This window comes from Euprymna scolopes, chromosome 2 (genome assembly GCF_053919585.1).
Source record: "Euprymna scolopes isolate OS-2025 chromosome 2, ASM5391958v1, whole genome shotgun sequence".
In the NCBI taxonomy this organism is placed as follows: Eukaryota; Metazoa; Mollusca; class Cephalopoda; order Sepiida; family Sepiolidae; genus Euprymna; species Euprymna scolopes.
The window spans coordinates 193,636,287-193,655,785 of NC_136483.1; the positions used below are offsets into that span (position 1 = coordinate 193,636,287).

Sequence of the window (19,499 nt, forward strand, 5' to 3'; positions counted from 1 at the left end):
CTTTTTTTCCTTTCCTTTTTTTCCTTTCCTTTTTTTCCTTTCCTTTTTTTCCTTTCCTTTTTTTTCCTTTCCTTTTTTTCCTTTCCTTTTTTTCCTTTCCTTTTTTTCCTTTTTTTTTCCTTTCCTTTTTTTCCTTTTTTTCCTTTCCTTTCCTTTTTTTTCCTTTCCTTTCCTTTTTTTTCCTTTCCTTTTTTTTCCTTTCCTTTTTTTTCCTTTCCTTTTTTTCCTTTCCTTTTTTTCCTTTCCTTTTTTTCCTTTCCTTTTTTTCCTTTCCTTTTTTCCTTTCCTTTTTTTTCCTTTTTTTCCCTTTTTTTCCTTTCCTTTTTTTCCTTTCCTTTTTTTCCTTTCCTTTTTTTTTCCTTTTTTCCTTTCCTTTTTTTTCCTTTTTTTCCTTTCCTTTTTTTCCTTTCCTTTTTTTCCTTTTTTTTTCCTTTTTTTCCTTTTTTTCCTTTTTTTTCCTTTTTTTCCTTTCCTTTTTTTCCTTTCCTTTTTTTCCTTTCCTTTTTTTTCCTGTCCTTTTTTTCCTGTCCTTTTTTTCCTGTCCTTTTTTTCCTGTCCTTTTTTTCCTGTCCTTTTTTTCCTGTCCTTTTTTTCCTGTCCTTTTTTTCCTGTCCTTTTTTTCCTGTCCTTTTTTTCCTGTCCTTTTTTTCCTGTCCTTTTTTTCCTTTCCTTTTTTCCTTTCCTTTTTTTTTTCCTTTTTTTCCTTTCCTTTTTTTTTCCTTTTTTTTCTTTCCTTTTTTTTTTTCCTTTTTTTTCTTTCCTTTTTTCCTTTTTTTTCTTTCCTTTTTTTTCCTTTCCTTTTTTCCTTTTTTTCCTTTCCTTTCCTTTTTTCCTTTCCTTTTTTTCCTTTCCTTTTTTTCCTTTCCTTTTTTTCCTTTCCTTTTTTCCTTTTTTTCCTTTCCTTTTTTCCTTTTTTTCCTTTCCTTTTTTTCCTTTCCTTTTTTTCCTTTCCTTTTTTTCCTTTCCTTTTTTTCCTTTCCTTTTTTTCCTTTCCTTTTTTTCCTTTCCTTTTTTTCCTTTCCTTTTTTCCTTTTTTCCCTTTCCTTTTTTTCCCTTTTTTCCCTTTCCTTTTTTTCCCTTTCCTTTTTTTCCCTTTCCTTTTTTTCCCTTTCCTTTTTTTCCCTTTCCCTTTTTTCCCTTTCCCTTTTTTCCCTTTCCTTTTTTTCCCTTTCCCTTTTTTCCCTTTCCTTTTTTTCCCTTTCCTGTTTTTCCCGTTCCTGTTTTTCCCGTTCCTGTTTTTCCCGTTCCTGTTTTTTCCGTTCCTGTTTTTCCGTTCCTTTGTTTCCTTTTTTACATAGGCATCACCACTTATCAAGGCCCAGGGGCCACTCGAGGATTAGGGTTAAAGAGTGTATAGTAGTCAATTGGACAATATAGTAATTGTCAGTAATGGAAATTCAGTAAATTTGTTAACTTTAGGGGAACGGCTTATCAAGAACTTGTTTATATTGGACTTGAAGACAAACATACCATAGTCAGCTGGAACGCAGGAAAAACGGAAGACAGGTCCACATTTATTGATTTAAAATTGTAGTCTAATTATTTTTTTAGACAAATATTATTTGTATTGTTTTGGTTACTTGGACAATTATTCTTGGGTGTTTTGGTTGTTGAAACATACAACCTTCCTCACGTGTGAAATTCATGTTTTTTTTTTTTTTTTTGCTCTCTTTTCTCCTTTGCCTTTTCGTTTCTCTTTTCTCCTTTGCCTTTTCGTTTCTCTTTTCTCCTTTGCCTTTTCGTTTCTCTTTTCTCCTTTGCCTTTTCGTTTCTCTTTTCTCCTTTGCCTTTTCGTTTCTCTTTTCTCCTTTGCCTTTTCGTTTCTCTTTTCTCCTTTGCCTTTTCGTTTCTCTTTTCTCCTTTGCCTTTTCGTTTCTCTTTTCTCCTTTGCCTTTTCGTTTCTCTTTTCTCCTTTGCCTTTTCGTTTCTCTTTTCTCCTTTGCCTTTTCGTTTCTCTTTTCTCCTTTGCCTTTTCGTTTCTCTTTTCTCCTTTGCCTTTTCGTTTCTCTTTTCTCCTTTGCCTTTTCGTTTCTCGTTTCTCCTTTGCCTTTTCGTTTCTCGTTTCTCCTTTGCCTTTTCGTTTCTCGTTTCTCCTTTGCCTTTTCGTTTCTCGTTTCTCCTTTGCCTTTTCGTTTCTCGTTTCTCCTTTGCCTTTTCGTTTCTCGTTTCTCCTTTGCCTTTTCGTTTCTCGTTTCTCCTTTGCCTTTTCGTTTCTCGTTTCTCCTTTGCCTTTTCGTTTCTCGTTTCTCCTTTGCCTTTTCGTTTCTCGTTTCTCCTTTGCCTTTTCGTTTCTCGTTTCTCCTTTGCCTTTTCGTTTCTCGTTTCTCCTTTGCCTTTTCGTTTCTCGTTTCTCCTTTGCCTTTTCGTTTCTCGTTTCTCCTTTGCCTTTTCGTTTCTCGTTTCTCCTTTGCCTTTTCGTTTCTCGTTTCTCCTTTGCCTTTTCGTTTCTCGTTTCTCCTTTGCCTTTTCGTTTCTCGTTTCTCCTTTGCCTTTTCGTTTCTCGTTTCTCCTTTGCCTTTTCGTTTCTCGTTTCTCCTTTGCCTTTTCGTTTCTCGTTTCTCCTTTGCCTTTTCGTTTCTCGTTTCTCCTTTGCCTTTTCGTTTCTCGTTTCTCCTTTGCCTTTTCGTTTCTCCTTTGCCTTTTCGTTTCTCCTTTGCCTTTTCGTTTCTCCTTTGCCTTTTCGTTTCTCCTTTGCCTTTTCGTTTCTCCTTTGCCTTTTCGTTTCTCCTTTGCCTTTTCGTTTCTCCTTTGCCTTTTCGTTTCTCGTTTCTCCTTTGCCTTTTCGTTTCTCGTTTCTCCTTTGCCTTTTCGTTTCTCGTTTCTCCTTTGCCTTTTCGTTTCTCGTTTCTCCTTTGCCTTTTCGTTTCTCGTTTCTCCTTTGCCTTTTCGTTTCTCGTTTCTCCTTTGCCTTTTCGTTTCTCGTTTCTCCTTTGCCTTTTCGTTTCTCGTTTCTCCTTTGCCTTTTCGTTTCTCGTTTCTCCTTTGCCTTTTCGTTTCTCGTTTCTCCTTTGCCTTTTCGTTTCTCGTTTCTCCTTTGCCTTTTCGTTTCTCGTTTCTCCTTTGCCTTTTCGTTTCTCGTTTCTCCTTTGCCTTTTCGTTTCTCGTTTCTCCTTTGCCTTTTCGTTTCTCGTTTCTCCTTTGCCTTTTCGTTTCTCGTTTCTCCTTTGCCTTTTCGTTTCTCGTTTCTCCTTTGCCTTTTCGTTTCTCGTTTCTCCTTTGCCTTTTCGTTTCTCGTTTCTCCTTTGCCTTTTCGTTTCTCGTTTCTCCTTTGCCTTTTCGTTTCTCGTTTCTCCTTTGCCTTTTCGTTTCTCGTTTCTCCTTTGCCTTTTCGTTTCTCGTTTCTCCTTTGCCTTTTCGTTTCTCGTTTCTCCTTTGCCTTTTCGTTTCTCGTTTCTCCTTTGCCTTTTCGTTTCTCGTTTCTCCTTTGCCTTTTCGTTTCTCGTTTCTCCTTTGCCTTTTCGTTTCTCGTTTCTCCTTTGCCTTTTCGTTTCTCGTTTCTCCTTTGCCTTTTCGTTTCTCGTTTCTCCTTTGCCTTTTCGTTTCTCGTTTCTCCTTTGCCTTTTCGTTTCTCGTTTCTCCTTTGCCTTTTCGTTTCTCGTTTCTCCTTTGCCTTTTCGTTTCTCGTTTCTCCTTTGCCTTTTCGTTTCTCGTTTCTCCTTTGCCTTTTCGTTTCTCGTTTCTCCTTTGCCTTTTCGTTTCTCGTTTCTCCTTTGCCTTTTCGTTTCTCGTTTCTCCTTTGCCTTTTCGTTTCTCGTTTCTCCTTTGCCTTTTCGTTTCTCGTTTCTCCTTTGCCTTTTCGTTTCTCGTTTCTCCTTTGCCTTTTCGTTTCTCGTTTCTCCTTTGCCTTTTCGTTTCTCGTTTCTCCTTTGCCTTTTCGTTTCTCGTTTCTCCTTTGCCTTTTCGTTTCTCGTTTCTCCTTTGCCTTTTCGTTTCTCGTTTCTCCTTTGCCTTTTCGTTTCTCGTTTCTCCTTTGCCTTTTCGTTTCTCGTTTCTCCTTTGCCTTTTCGTTTCTCGTTTCTCCTTTGCCTTTTCGTTTCTCGTTTCTCCTTTGCCTTTTCGTTTCTCGTTTCTCCTTTGCCTTTTCGTTTCTCGTTTCTCCTTTGCCTTTTCGTTTCTCGTTTCTCCTTTGCCTTTTCGTTTCTCGTTTCTCCTTTGCCTTTTCGTTTCTCGTTTCTCCTTTGCCTTTTCGTTTCTCGTTTCTCCTTTGCCTTTTCGTTTCTCGTTTCTCGTTTCTCCTTTTCGTTTCTCGTTTCTCGTTTCTCCTTTTCGTTTCTCGTTTCTCGTTTCTCCTTTTCGTTTCTCGTTTCTCGTTTCTCCTTTTCGTTTCTCGTTTCTCGTTTCTCCTTTTCGTTTCTCGTTTCTCGTTTCTCCTTTTCGTTTCTCGTTTCTCGTTTCTCCTTTTCGTTTCTCGTTTCTCCTTTTCGTTTCTCGTTTCTCCTTTTCGTTTCTCGTTTCTCGTTTCTCCTTTTCGTTTCTCGTTTCTCGTTTCTCCTTTTCGTTTCTCGTTTCTCCTTTTCGTTTCTCGTTTCTCCTTTTCGTTTCTCGTTTCTCCTTTTCGTTTCTCGTTTCTCGTTTCTCCTTTTCGTTTCTCGTTTCTCGTTTCTCCTTTTCGTTTCTCGTTTCTCGTTTCTCCTTTTCGTTTCTCGTTTCTCGTTTCTCCTTTTCGTTTCTCGTTTCTCGTTTCTCCTTTTCGTTTCTCGTTTCTCGTTTCTCGTTTCTCCTTTTCGTTTCTCGTTTCTCCTTTTCGTTTCTCGTTTCTCCTTTTCGTTTCTCGTTTCTCCTTTTCGTTTCTCGTTTCTCCTTTTCGTTTCTCGTTTCTCCTTTTCGTTTCTCGTTTCTCCTTTTCGTTTCTCGTTTCTCCTTTTCGTTTCTCGTTTCTCCTTTTCGTTTCTCGTTTTCGTTTCTCGTTTTCGTTTCTCGTTTCTCGTTTTCGTTTCTCGTTTCTCCTTTTCGTTTCTCGTTTCTCGTTTCTCCTTTTCGTTTCTCGTTTCTCGTTTCTCCTTTTCGTTTCTCGTTTCTCCTTTTCGTTTCTCGTTTCTCGTTTCTCCTTTTCGTTTCTCGTTTTTCGTTTCTCCTTTTCGTTTCTCGTTTCTCGTTTCTCCTTTTCGTTTCTCGTTTCTCGTTTCTCGTTTCTCCTTTTCGTTTCTCCTTTTCGTTTCTCCTTTTCGTTTCTCCTTTTCGTTTCTCGTTTCTCGTTTCTCCTTTTCGTTTCTCGTTTCTCGTTTCTCCTTTTCGTTTCTCGTTTCTCCTTTTCGTTTCTCGTTTCTCCTTTTCGTTTCTCGTTTCTCCTTTTCGTTTCTCGTTTCTCCTTTTCGTTTCTCGTTTCTCCTTTTCGTTTCTCGTTTCTCGTTTCTCCTTTTCGTTTCTCGTTTCTCGTTTCTCCTTTTCGTTTCTCGTTTCTCCTTTTCGTTTCTCGTTTCTCCTTTTCGTTTCTCGTTTCTCCTTTTCGTTTCTCGTTTCTCGTTTCTCCTTTTCGTTTCTCGTTTCTCGTTTTCGTTTCTCGTTTCTCGTTTCTCGTTTTCGTTTCTCGTTTCTCGTTTCTCCTTTTCGTTTCTCGTTTCTCGTTTCTCCTTTTCGTTTCTCGTTTCTCCTTTTCGTTTCTCGTTTCTCGTTTCTCCTTTTCGTTTCTCGTTTCTCGTTTCTCCTTTTCGTTTCTCGTTTCTCCTTTTCGTTTCTCGTTTCTCGTTTCTCCTTTTCGTTTCTCGTTTCTCCTTTCTTTTCACAGTAAGATTGTCTGTTCATTCATAAGTTTTAAAAGGTAATCTTCCACAATTATTTTTTATAAACTTTAAAAAAAAAAAAAATAGAACTATTTTGGAAATCTTACAATTTCACGGGCAACAATTTTTAAATTTAAATTTTTCTTAAATAGTTTTAATATTTTCAAACTTTTTTGAAAAATCATAACTCGGTAACAATTTTCACCCATAATAAATATTTTATTTCATCATTAAAGTATATTTTAATATATAAAAAATACTAAGATGACATCAAATGGTAGGGCCGGGTAAAATGTCATAATTTGATCGACCCGTTTCATGATTTTGTTTTTCGTGATCAAATGTTTTTTTTTTTTTTTTTTTTTTTTTTCTTACAAATCCTTTTGTAATTCTTTTCATTGTAGATGACTGGCCGAGGACGATCACGAGGTAGAGGAAGGGGTCGTGGTAATCAGGATGGTGGACATCCTCCTGGTCGTTTTGCTGGTGATAATGTAAGTATTATTCAAATAAAAATTCATGCAATGCTTGGAAGAGCAGATAACAAGAACAAATGACTCTCATAAAGGATGAATGATAGTTTTTATCAACTTTTTCAAAAGAAATAAAGTTCAAATAAATAAGAGGATACAGTGTCTATTTTGATATCACAAAATTTTCAGATATCTTTGAAAGAAACAGTAGTTGTAACATAAAATTTTCAAATATTTAATAAAAGAATACTTACCCAAGCAGTCACGAATGATCTATTATCTTAATCTCACAAATTTTATGATTTGTAAATGTACATGGTGTTACTCAGTTGGGAAGGGTGCTTAAAGAAAAAAAAAATTCTAAGTAATCAGCGATTGTAGCTTTCCATTATTTTTTAATCTTCAATAAATAAGGTATTTCGTTCTTTCCCTGCTGTGACACAAGATTCGGAAAGTGGGACTGAGAAGTCAACGCCCCTGAAGATCGGCACTCTGATCTGCAAAAGTGTCTGGGCAGTCCCATCAGCATTTTGCGGTAAGGACGCCCCAGGTGATTGGCTATAATCTAACCCTTTCTCAAAGAGAGAAGGCAAAGCCTGGGAGGGTAAACCTCCTAGAACTGCACAGATCTAGGATAGATAAGTATTTTAAATAAATAGTAATAAAAACATTGTGAAAGCAAATGTATTCAAGGGAAGTAACTTGCTTTTGCTTAATGTTATTTTGTTTTTAATGTAGAAGCATTAGAAACACTTTTTTTTTTTTTTACATAGGCATCACCACATTATCAAGGCCAAGAGGCCACTCAAGGATAAGGGTTAAAGAGTGTACATTGATAACTTATATGGAATGGCTCATCAAGAACTTATTTACTTAATTGGCATTTTATTTTACTCTGGGTGTTTTATGATTGATGGTGATGAAACCATGTGTAAGGCTCACGTGCATTTGTCTCTAAATTTTCTAGAATATTTGATGTATTGTGGGATTACTCAGGAATACTGTTGTATTCTATATAGCTGTACTAAATGTGGTCTGGTCCAATCTCTAGGGGGTCACAGTATTGCAGGAGTTTTGATCTGTTTTTATGCCCACACTGAATTTAAGACCAGCAACAATTAACACCGCTGGTCTGTCACATTTTTGGATACGCGTCAGTGTTTTGTTTTAGGGGCAAAAAGATGAATCAGCAAGCTGAAAAAATGACTGCATTCATAATAGATGAAATTTTTATACCTTAAAAAAAATTACCCGACAGTATGAAAAGTAAAGCATGTTAATGTTTGTTAGGATTATACCAATTTTTTTTTCCTTTACTTTTTTCAAACCTCAATCATTTTGTATGCTGACATGTGTTGGACAGCTTTTAGAAGCTAACTTCCAAACTAACCTATCTCTGGCTAAATCTTTTTCTCTTTCAAGTCCATCCTTATCACTTCCTCCCTTTCTCTTGCTACTTCAATTATTCTAACATGACTTTCCAAATTTGACTGCCATACATCACATATACACACACCTGATAGATCATTCCTCGGATTGACAATCATCTACTGATTAGTAATGGCAAAATTTCTCTGGACTCGTATCAACCACTCTTAATTGTAGCTTTCATGTTAGCACCTGCTTCAATCTGTACTCTCATGGTGCATAACCAAGGTAACAATTTCTGAACAATGTCAACTTTTTCATCCATATTTTCTGACTTTGCATTCTTCTCTTACACTTCCTGCATAATTCAACTGCACTTGTGTATAGAATGCTTAACAAGCACCACAGAAAATTGAGTTGCACTCGACTCCCTCATCACGAACGGAGCATGGAAATTTTCTAGGACTATTTCCAACACTACAATTACTAATCAACCACAGAAATTGTTTTGGACTATCTGTGCAAAACTCCCTGGACAATGCATCTAAGGCACAAATGAAAAGAAACTGTCCTGATGTACTTCCCTGTGAACATTATTAAAATAAACTTAAATGTACTGTTAATTCTAATACGACTGGACATTTCGGTACATTGCTTGACCAATCTTCACTAGCCACTAATTTGTCCTTAGTTTACACAAGCTCTTGGCACTCTGTCAAAAAATTTCTCCAGATCCACTAAAACAAAACACAGGTTCTTCTCACTAAGGAACTTCATTTGCACCAGTGGTAATCACCTTTCATGTTTATTTGACTTATTTGTTATTCAATTCTCACAACCAATTTCAGGACTTGATCCATCCGTAATTACTTTCTATTAGAACTTGTTTTATCCTTGTAACAGTTGACAATTGTATTCGGTATGTTGTAGTCTTTCAGCATGACCTCTGATAGTCTGATTTATCAAGTCTGTGACCATCTCAATGCCGGCTTTATCTGCAGCTTTCAAGGTTTCAGTAACAATATTTGAGGGATCTCCAGCCTTAACCTATTTTTTTCAATTGCTTTCCATATATTTCTTTCTTAATTCTTATAGCTGGCCCTGATATTGCTTCTTGCAACTTCTAGTTTTTAGAAACTGTATTCAGTAGTCTTTCATAATGGTATTTCCAATTATACCTCTTGATCTATTCATTTGTTCCTAACTCTAGAAGTGTAAGCCATTTTGAGTTTCCGAACAGTTTCAGATGGTTCGCTGTTACACACAAGTCCTGGGAGGTGACTTGTTTGTAGTAGACAGTTCCACAGAACAAAATATTCTTACCGTGTCGAAACCCGGGAAAAGAACATGTGAAATTGCTCCAGAAAAGGTTTAATATTTATGAAGCAATTCTAGTTTCTGATTGGTTTGTAGCAGAACGTGAATTAATTTGATTCGTCAGTTCTTAGCAGCATCGTTTATAAATAGAATCGTCCGACTGTGTGGGATCATACCCCATTAATCCCAAAATATTGCAACATCCTCCCTATTTTTTATAATGGGGAAGTCCCTTGTATATATATTTTTTATATTCACTTAGACATAACAAAAATTAGAAATCATTTGGATCTTAAAATTTTAGCATTTAAAAAGACGCCATGTTTGTGTTCAAATGTCAAAAAGGAAAATTACAATAATTTTTTTAAGCAAAAGTATTAGTTACGCATTAGTAGGTTAAAGTGTTAATACAAATAAAATGGATACAGTTTAACATCTTGTCCAGGACTATTTATTTATTTTTTTTTGGATATATAGAAATTTATATACTCTAGGGTTTTCTGCTGATATTCATGCAAAAAAGTAAGAGCCTTCTCATAAGTGGAACTTCGCTGGTTTGTATTTTTAATATATAGAAATCTATATACATACAGGGCAGTGAAAGAAAAAAAAAAAATTATTCAGTCGAATTCACCAACAAGTTTTGAGAAAAAACGTAGCTTTATCCTTGTCGCTGGTTTCGTAAATACATCAGCGATATTTTGTTCTGATGATATGTAATTCAAAATAATGGATTCCTTTTTTATCTCGTTTTTTATGAAATGGTATTTTTATATCTATATGCTTAGATCTTTGGTTGATTATCGTGTTCTGTGCTAAGACTATACTGGCTTGATTATCACAATTACTACGGGGCTTGTAATCAATTCTGGCTCTAAAATAGTCTTCAGGATATTTTTAAGGTAGAGTGCTTCCTGGGTCGTGTGTATGATCGCGGTAAATTCTGCTTCACACGTAGAGAGATACAATCTGTTGCTTTTTAGATTTCCATGAAATAATAGGCCCATTTTCTGAGCGTCTGAAACAATATCCAGATACTCTTGCAATCTTCGTTGTTTGCCCAGTCTGAATCTGAAAAACCTAATTTTAGGAGATTTCTTGATTTTCTAAATACTAACTTCTGTTCTTTAGTTCCTTTTAAATAACGTAGGACTTGTTTAGCTCTGTTTAAATCCTTCATTGTCGGTCGTGGTAATTTTTGTGACAGTTTTGTTACTGTATAGCATATGTTGGGCCTGGTTGCAGTCATTAAATATATGACTACCTATAAATTCACGATATTGTGTCATTTATTATTTCAGATTGTGTGTATATTTTTATTAATATCATTTTCGACCGGTGTAGAGCGTTTCTTGCACTCCCCCATTCCAAATTTTAATAGTATTTTGTCATCGTAACAAGTCCTTTGCTTTGAGTAAATTCTATCCCCAGAAACCAGGATATTTTGCCAAGATTGGCCATTTTGAATCTTTTACTTAATTTGTTCTAACATCAGTTAACATGTCGGCTTTAATATTCAATTTACTCTTTTTCTCTATATGCGAAGCAAATTGAACCAAATATATGCATTCTGCTTAAATTTGTTTTTTTACTGCAGAAAGATTCATATGGAGTTTTAGATAGTGTTTTGTTAAAGCACCTGTTGCGTATATAGGCTGCCACCATAAGTGCATACGTCTAGAGGTTTTTAGGGAGTTTTGATTCAATGAGTAGGCATCTTGCCATTTCAAAAAGTGTCCGCCATGCGCAGTCCCGTTTTGGTGTGGCGATCTAGGAGCTAATGTTTCATGCCTGATATGATGGTTAATTAGTAAAAGTTCAAAGTCTTTATTGGTGAATTCCGTACCATTGTCAGAGCAAATACACTTGATTTCACCGTAGGGGGCCATGTCGGCTAGATATTTCTTAGTTGCTAGCAAGGTATCAGATTTGTTCTTTAAAAAGTAAACCATTATTAAACCTGAATGGTCATCTAGGAAATTCAACACATATCTATAATGTTCTCTGGCCATCGGTTCTATGGGACCGTTCAAGTCGCACTGCACCATTGATAGGATTTTTTGGCCTTTTTGTCTGGTATCTTGTTTTGATAGTTTGTCATTTTCCCTTGTGTACAGATGTCGCAGTTGAAGGTTTTTGATGTTTGTATTTGCATTCCATCAACTACAGTCGGCAACTTTTTGATATCAGGACTATTGCAGTGTTCAAGAATTTTATGCCATGTCTGTAGATCATGGCAGGCGGTTTTTGATGGGACTACGCTATTTAAATAATGTAGTCTTCCATTTTCTTTAATCTCGAATACAGTTCCATTCGGGTATACCAGTTTTGATTTATTGGGGCTAAAGTTTATATTTGCACCTTGTTTTGTGGCAGCTTGTACAGAAAATATATTTTGTTTAAATTTTGGGATTAGAAGAGCGTTTTCTAGAATACAGAAACACAATTCACCTTTATTGTTCTTTAGCGAGATTTTCGCATTGCCTCTTTTCAAAACGATATCATTGACTCGACTCCCGTCAGCTAGTTCTACAAAATGATTTTGTGGCTTAAAGTTGGGATCAAAATTGATAAAATCAGATTCCTTTGTAATCACATGTGCCGTGGCCCCACAATTGACAAGAAAATTATTATTGTTTGTTGAAGCATCAAATGTACACGAAAATAAAAATGTGTGTTCACTAACAGAGCTCTCTACATTTTTAATGTAGTCGCCATTTTGAGTCCTGTATCTACATTGGAAACTCTTGTGATTAGGTCGTCCACAATTATAGCAAATAATTTTTGTACTTTTCTTAGGAAAAAACCTTTTGGCAAAGTTGCGTTTTTTATTCCTGGCATGGGTATAATTCAATTTTGGTGTTTTTATGTGTGTATTTTTAAATTTCATGATATTTGTGGATTCGTTTTTTTCTGTGATCATTTTTTCAGTTTCTTCGTAACTTCTGAGTGCTACCTTGAATTGGCTAAAAGTCATGGGTTTTTCTTTCTGGATTATCACGGTGGTAAATGGCTTGAAATCACTCAGTAATCCCTTAAGGACCATGGAAATTAACAGACTGTCACTTATAACTTCACCAGACATTTTTAAAGAATTTGCAGTTGTCTCGGCTCTTATAATATAATCAGTAATAGTTTCGGCTTCCATTCGTTTTAGAGAGGTCGGTTCAGTGTATAAAGAAATAAGTTTGGGTTTTCCTTTCGATAAATAATGCTCTCTCAATATGTTTAATGCTTTGCAGCCATCGTCCAGGGCTTCTCTCATTACCAGTGATAGACTTCGGTCATCTAAACACTATTAATTCCGCAAAGACAGTTACGTTCTTTTCAATGAAGTCGAGGTCGTTTCTGTTTTCAGGTTGTGTTTGTAGTACTTTGTGTAGCTTTTGGATTCGTAGATATCCCAGAAATTTAACTTGCCACAATTCGAATTTTGATTCGGATCCATCGAAATAAAGACGCATGCTGGGCGCATAACCTCTAGAAGTGTAAGCCATTTTGAGTTTCCGAACAGTTTCAGATGGTTCGCTGTTACACACAAGTCCTGGGAGGTGACTTGTTTGTAGTAGACAGTTCCACAGAACAAAATATTCTTACCGTGTCGAAACCCGGGAAAAGAACATGTGAAATTGCTCCAGAAAAGGTTTAATATTTATGAAGCAATTCTAGTTTCTGATTGGTTTGTAGCAGAACGTGAATTAATTTGATTCGTCAGTTCTTAGCAGCATCGTTTATAAATAGAATCGTCCGACTGTGTGGGATCATACCCCATTAATCCCAAAATATTGCAACACTAACCTTCCATTGTTATTTCGAACAAACTTCTCTCCAACACTATCCAGGTCCTGGATATGACCATAAACTATATCCGATGGTGAGGCCCCAGCCTGCATGCAGGCTTTGGGGAGTGTGGAGCCACTCTTTAATTGCTATTGCTCCTAGGTCCATTCTGACCCGGAGTGGTACTACCTGTTAGGGTCTCAACTATGGGTTATATAGAAACCGACTTGAAAACAAAAACGAATATATTCTATTAAAATATTGTTCTTCAAAATTACTGGATTTGGCATTAAATAACCTGAAAAGGGTTGATATGCCGTAAAATAACCAACCAAACTATCCATATTTGTCATTGTCATCTGTTACACTGAATACTTCATTTTTTTTTTTTTTTTTCTGTCATCTCTTTAAAGTAAATAAGGAACTTTGTCTTGTTCAGCCTTTGTATATGGCTCTTTTTGTTTCTCTCGTTGTCATTGTTTTCCTTATTCATTCAACCTTTTTATTCATTGGCTCCATAATTTCCACTTTTCTTTGATCCACTTAACTTTCTCAACCCCCCTTTACAAAGTCTTTAAACTTGCATTTCATTTGATATGCATTAAACCCCATCTTTCTCCTACCTTTCTAAAAGTCAATTGAAAAAACTCTGTAGTTCCAAAGTGTTTATATGTAATCTTATTAAAAAAAAAAAAAAAATTTTTTCTGTTAATAGTGCACAAAAGATAAATTATATAAAACTCAAGTTTTCAAGTTTTTTGATGAAAAAACAATGGTGGTATTAATTTAGTTTTTACTCTGGCATTACCCTTGTATTTTTTCCCCAAATATAATTTTAAAAGTCCAATTTTTAAAAATTATCATTTAATCTTGCAATTATTACTTGAACCAAATGTCTGGTTGCCTTTTGTTCTAGATTTGTATCTTTTTTTTTTTTTCACCTGCTAAAATCATTAGAAATCAAATTTGTAATTGATAGTTTTCTTTGTTTGTTTTTTTTCTCCACAAGTTGGCTTTGTCAATTGGCTGATTAGACACACCTAACACTGATGCAAAAATGCCTTTTTAAATGCAACTGAGTTTTTAATAAGCAACGGTCATCAAACTTGTAAGGTCATAAATATCCTAAATGTTAAGCAAAATGAAAGTCTCGATATGAAATGATATTTGCCATAACTAAAGCAGAAGTATGTTGAGGAGGGGGACAGGATGGTCTGCTTGTGTGATAGATGATCCCGTCCCCATGTGTATGGTGAATGTATTGGATGGTAGGATTGAGAAGCAAAAGGTTGCATAATGATGACAAAACGTACCTGTATATATCGGCGAAGGAATGCAAGTTATTTACATAAATTTACATGAGAAATATTAAGAAAGAGATAGAAAGAATAAGAGTTTATTGAGAGATGAGTAACGTTATTACTTGCGATTGATGAGAGGCTGGCAGGTTCATCAGATAATCTGGTTGGTGGTCACCCGAGCGGTTCTTGATTACATGTTGACTGTTTGAGGGTCCAGCATGAAAGAGAAATATGAGAAACAGGAAGTGACGTAGCTAGATCGCTCTTCGGTAAAGGGCAACAATCTAGTGAGCCTGGGAGTTTCAACTCCCACAAGTATGTTCTTGTATTAAAAGCAACTGAGGAAAGATTAGTTTTACCGCTACGCCACATGGTCGCCACCCTAACTTTGTGAGCGATAGATTTCTCATCTCTTATTCTGTTGGTTCTGGCCGTGTCTTTTGCTATCAGCAAGGTGCACATAGGTTTACAAGTGTAATGCTTTCTGTGCATATTTGTTGCAATCTGATTGCATGTGTGATACCATTACCTTCTATGCATTTTAAGTCCATATCTGCATTTTTAAAGCTGTGTCAGTCGGGTGATCAATTTATTTTCCCATCTGCCACAAGCTGTCTTCAACTGTGTCCGAACTCCAAGTGTCCAACTGGCAACTCCTAACCATTGTCAAACGTCCACTTATAGAACATTACAAACCGCTTCTCAATATCATAAAACCATAGCTCTCTCTCCAAAGTACCTCGCAAACACCAACTGACCATCAATATGAATTAAGGCAAGCCTGTTCTACAGCAAATATCCCAACTGTAATCTCAACATATATACCATACACTGGACAAAGCATCGGCGGGTAGAGCAGTAGCCCTAAATATATCTAAGGCTTTTGACGGTATGGCGCGATGGTATTCTCAGGAAAATCAGATTATACGGTACCACTGGATGAATATGTAACCTAATTAAATCCTTAGGTAAGAGAAGAATCCAGGTTGTCCTCGATGGCCGTACATCTAAACAATATGATATAAATGCAAGTGTACCCAAGATTAAGCTTGTTTCCTTTAATAAACCTTCTTAACCACTAATAGCTAAAGATACATTACTTGAAAGTACTTCTTTCAAAATCCTTGGCTTAACATTTACGGGGAATATGAGTTGGGACAGATACATTGAGAGCATTGCCAGGGCTGCTGCGAAAAAGGTGGGCTCTCCCTACCGTGCTAGAAAGTTACTTACGCCTGTATGTATCTTGTAGCTTTACAAGGCCACCATTACTCCCATGTATGGAGTATTGGTGTCACATTTGGGTTGGTGCATCTGCTACTAGCCTCACTCCTGAACAGGGTTCAAAAGAGTTGTCAACCTGATAGGTCCTGAACTGTTATCTAAGCTTCAACCTCTGTCCCATTGACAAAATGTTGCATCCTTCTGTTCTACAAATATTTTAATGGTGGATGCTCTACAAGCCCTGTTTGCCATGCGAGATATTTTAAAATATTTTTCTTTCCACTGCTGCGTCTGCAGCTCAACCCATGACGTGGTCTTTTGACCAGTTTTTTCTTCGGAGTTTGGATTACATCTTTTTAAAAGTTTCTCTTGTACTAACAGGTTTCCAACTCGCTTGCCATGTGGTATTTTTTTTTCTTTTTTCTTCCTCTGCTGTGACATCACCTTGCAAATCGGTTTGGTCCTTTGCATATGTGAGATGCCACTGCTACACATGCATCAGCGACAATCCTTTTTTGTTAGTCCTTGCAACAACTCGATTAAAACCCCCACCTTAGCTCTCCTTTGTCTATGTTAAGGAACTAATTCTAATCCATTGTCTACTAATAAACTCTATTTCTTATTTATTTTATTATATTTCTTTATTTTTTTTTCTTTTGGGGTGAGGGATCAACGTCGACAGTATCACATACTAATTCAAAAATAGTTTTTAATGTCAGTTACTTCTTGTACAATTTTCCCTCTCTCCATATGTAAATAAAAAAAACAATTAACCAAAGCAATTTTTTTTTTCTAAAAGAGTCGTGGAGGATATGAACCAAGACAACCAGGTCCAAGATCTTCTGAACCTCGTCCAAACCAGGGTCAGGGTCCACCCAGAGCGTCAGCTTGGAATACACCAAGGCAGCCACCGCCACAGTCACAACAGTATCAAATGCCAGCCCCATTGCAAGTGCAACAGCGCCATGCTGCTCCAGCAGAGCAATCTAAGCATCCTGAAGTGATGGCTCCCAAAGCTGGTGGTGATAGTAGTGCTTCTTCGGTGCCACCAGGTATGGGCCGTGCCGCTTTTAGGGGTGGAGCGACTCAAGCTCAACCCGGTGTTGATAAACTTTCTTCAGAATTTTCAAAACTTTCATTCAGGCGAATGAGAGATGAAAATGTCCACTCAAGACCAGAAAATATTGCTGTTTCTGATAAACCAGGTAAGAAAATGAGTGTCTATAGTTTTCAATCTCGTCCCTCCTTTAGTTTTCAATCTCGTCCTTTTTTCTTTTGCTTTTTGCATTCAATTGTATAATCTTTATTAATTATTCTAGGTACTTCTGGAAGGACTCTTAATCTTTATTGCAATTATTTTGATATCCTGACAATGCCTGCCTATAGTCTACATCATTACCATGTGAACTTTGCCCCAGAAGTAGAAGGGAAAAGAGTGAGGAAAGCTCTCCTTGAACAGCACGCCAATAAATACTTTGGACCAATCTTTTTGTTTGATGGCATGATGTTGTTTTTGCCAAAAAAATTGCCAGATGTAAGTTTATATTTCTCAATATCTTCATATATACTTTTGTTTTTCACTTTCTAAGCATCTTCGATATTTTTATGTATTCATTCAAATTAGTTTTGTTTTTTTACTTTTACATTAGACCGCAAAGTGTTTGGTCAGTATTTGTTTTATAAATTACTAGATGTACCTGGTGTTGCTTGGTATTAAACGTAATGTTAAATGCCTCTTTTTTTCACGGTAAAATTTTGAATTTGATTCAGACATTCACGGATGTGCCAGAAGAAGACAAAACCTTTTGAGGCTTTTTAAAGAAAATACTAAGATCTATTTTAGATGAACTATGAGGACTGAACAAACACTAAAAAAGGTCTGCTTGGTTTTAAGGAAATTGGGGGACATTGAACACAGCAAGTTTATCAAAGAAAACAAGCGAATTAGAATTCTTGGGAGTGATTAAACTTTCATCCAAGTTGTTTAGTACAAATACATTATTCCACAAAAGATGGTGTTTTAACTTATATCAAAACAAGATGAGGACTTTTTAATGTTCACTTCCGTTCTGAACAAATGCATTCTTACATGAACTATTTGCTAGATTTGTAGTGACAATTGCATGCAATTCATGTTGAGAATTCAAGTATTTTGCAACAACTTCCAAATCAAACGCATAACACTGCAATACCATCATATAAGTAATGGCAGGCGGAGAGATTTATAGACAAGCTCAAGCGAACATTAAAGAAAGTTTTAGTAACGCCCACCTACAGCATTACAGCAGTTTCTACAAGTCTATCGAATAATGTCCAACCCAAATATACCATCAACTGGGTCATCACTAGAAATCATGTTTGGCAGAAAAGTGAGGACTATGTTTGACAAACATGGATCTCACTTGACAAGCAGTCAAAAAATACTAAATGATTTTGTTTTTTCCAGATCAAAAAATTTTTTATTTTAAAAAGAATATGCAGTATGTGAAAGACATGACATCTACTTGTCTACGAATTTTATCTGATGCTGTTTGCTTTGAAATTTAGGTACTACTTTAGTTTAAGCACGACATAAAAAAATGTTATGTACCTGTTTTGGAATTAAGGTCTCATTAAAAAAAAAATTCCACTCAATTTGATAAAGTATTTTTTTTTTTTTTTTTTAAATAAAAAATCAAATGAGATTGATCATATCTCGGCCATCTTGCTTGCCTTTGAATGAAAAAGGGATTTAAAAAGGACAGAAACTCTGTAAAATAAGTGAAAAAAAACCTAAAATATTTATCTAGGTATTTTCTCTGACCATGTTTTTAAATGGAGTTATCTCCCTTGGTGACCCCCCCCCCCTTCCTCATTCCTCGTCCATGAAATAGTCCAGATGGTGGGATACAATCGATCTCATTAAAATTTGATTTTTCTCTGTAAAAGAAAAAAAAGATACTTAATTAAATTCAGTGAAATTTTTTATGAAAACTTAATTCCATAATAACAATTTAATTTTTCATTTTTTTAATGTCTTAAACTAAACGCTGAAATTTTCATAATTTCATTATCGCTATCACAGCTAACTTTTTAAAATTATTTTATTTATATTTTGATAATAAAGTGATTGTCACAGTTTTCTTTAATAAAAATTCCCTTTTTGATGTTTTCATTCTTTGTTTTAAAGAAATTAAGTAGTATTTTCTTATTTCTCAAAGTTGCGTTGCTTTTAGCGTCCTAAATTCTCAGATGTAAAAAATGAATCTTTTCGTAAAATATATAGTTATCACCCTCAGCTTAATAACGAATTCTAGAAGAGCGTCCTTTATATAGTGTGCTCATGACAACTCTTCCTGTCTCTCTCTCCCCCCTGACATTCCTCAATTAAAGATGGCTTCTTTGTTTTATAGACCCTGGAACTTGTGTCACGTAGTGATATGACCGACACTGTTTACAACATCACAATCACCTGGCGATGCAAAGTGATGCGGACGTCACCAATCATCATTCAACTGCTCAACATTCTCTACAAAAAGTAAGCCATAAACCAATTCCATTGATTTCTGTTTGAACAAAACTTTTCTCCCAAAATTCTCATTGAAAGAGATCATGCTTATTTCTTTCCTGACTTTATTTTTCTTTCTTTTTTTTTTTTTTTAGAATTCTGGTCTCGTTGAATTTAGTACAAATCGGTAGGAATTATTATTCTGTTCCGAAACAATTTGATCAAGATAGCAAATTGGCAAAAGTCCACCGGTAAGATGGCTTTTTTAATTACCTCCTTTTCTTTCCCTTCTTTAATTTAACCCCCCCCCCTCTTTTTTTATTATTATTAATTTCTTTCTTTTTTCTTTGTTTTTTTTTTCTAGTCTGTCCATTTTAGATGGTATTCAAAGCAGCATCCTTAATTATGAACGAGGTGCTATGTTGTGCGTGGATATTTCGCATAAAGTAATGCGATTGGATACTGTGGCGGACATAATGATGTCCTGTAAAATGAAAATAAATTCTCCAGGCTGGAAAGAAGCCATTTTGCGTCGACTTCTCGGAAGAGTTGTACTCACGAGGTAAGTCGTGATTTTTTTTTTTTTTTTTTTTTTTTTTACCGCATGTGTGATGATTTGCTTGATTTTCTGATTCTTCTTGATTAACTGCCATGAAATGTGAACATCCATATATGATTGGAAAATTGTCGCCACGAGATGCTGGGAGGAAAAGCAAATGTAAATAAACAAGTTGAATAATGTAAAAATTAAGATGAGATTTATGGACATTACATGTTTCATGGGTGGAAATTCTGGGTCAAACCAGTCACGTGTTTATTTTATTTTTAT

The 19,499-nt window shown here is 35.8% G+C and overlaps 2 protein-coding genes across 3 annotated transcripts in view; one reads left to right on the forward strand and one right to left on the reverse strand.

Moving 5' to 3' along the window:
* The window catches only part of LOC145300888 (piwi-like protein 1), a 105,001-nt gene that overhangs the window by 50,849 nt on the left and 34,653 nt on the right, over window positions 1-19,499 (forward strand). For both annotated transcript variants that reach the window (XM_080144527.1, XM_080144526.1), the window contains exons 2-7: window positions 6,125-6,214; window positions 15,983-16,388; window positions 16,503-16,717; window positions 18,576-18,700; window positions 18,826-18,921; window positions 19,035-19,232. In XM_080144527.1, the coding sequence (XP_080000653.1) occupies window positions 6,125-6,214; window positions 15,983-16,388; window positions 16,503-16,717; window positions 18,576-18,700; window positions 18,826-18,921; window positions 19,035-19,232 (1,130 nt within the window). The remainder of the gene's footprint in view (window positions 1-6,124; window positions 6,215-15,982; window positions 16,389-16,502; window positions 16,718-18,575; window positions 18,701-18,825; window positions 18,922-19,034; window positions 19,233-19,499) is intronic.
* On the reverse strand, window positions 999-6,019 carry LOC145302850 (uncharacterized; the record flags this gene model as incomplete). Its single annotated transcript, XM_080144680.1, has 3 exons — window positions 5,981-6,019; window positions 1,581-1,859; window positions 999-1,262 (listed from the first exon to the last, which is right to left on the reverse strand). Coding segments are annotated over exons 1-3 (582 nt in total), but the record flags the coding sequence as incomplete, so codon positions are not given.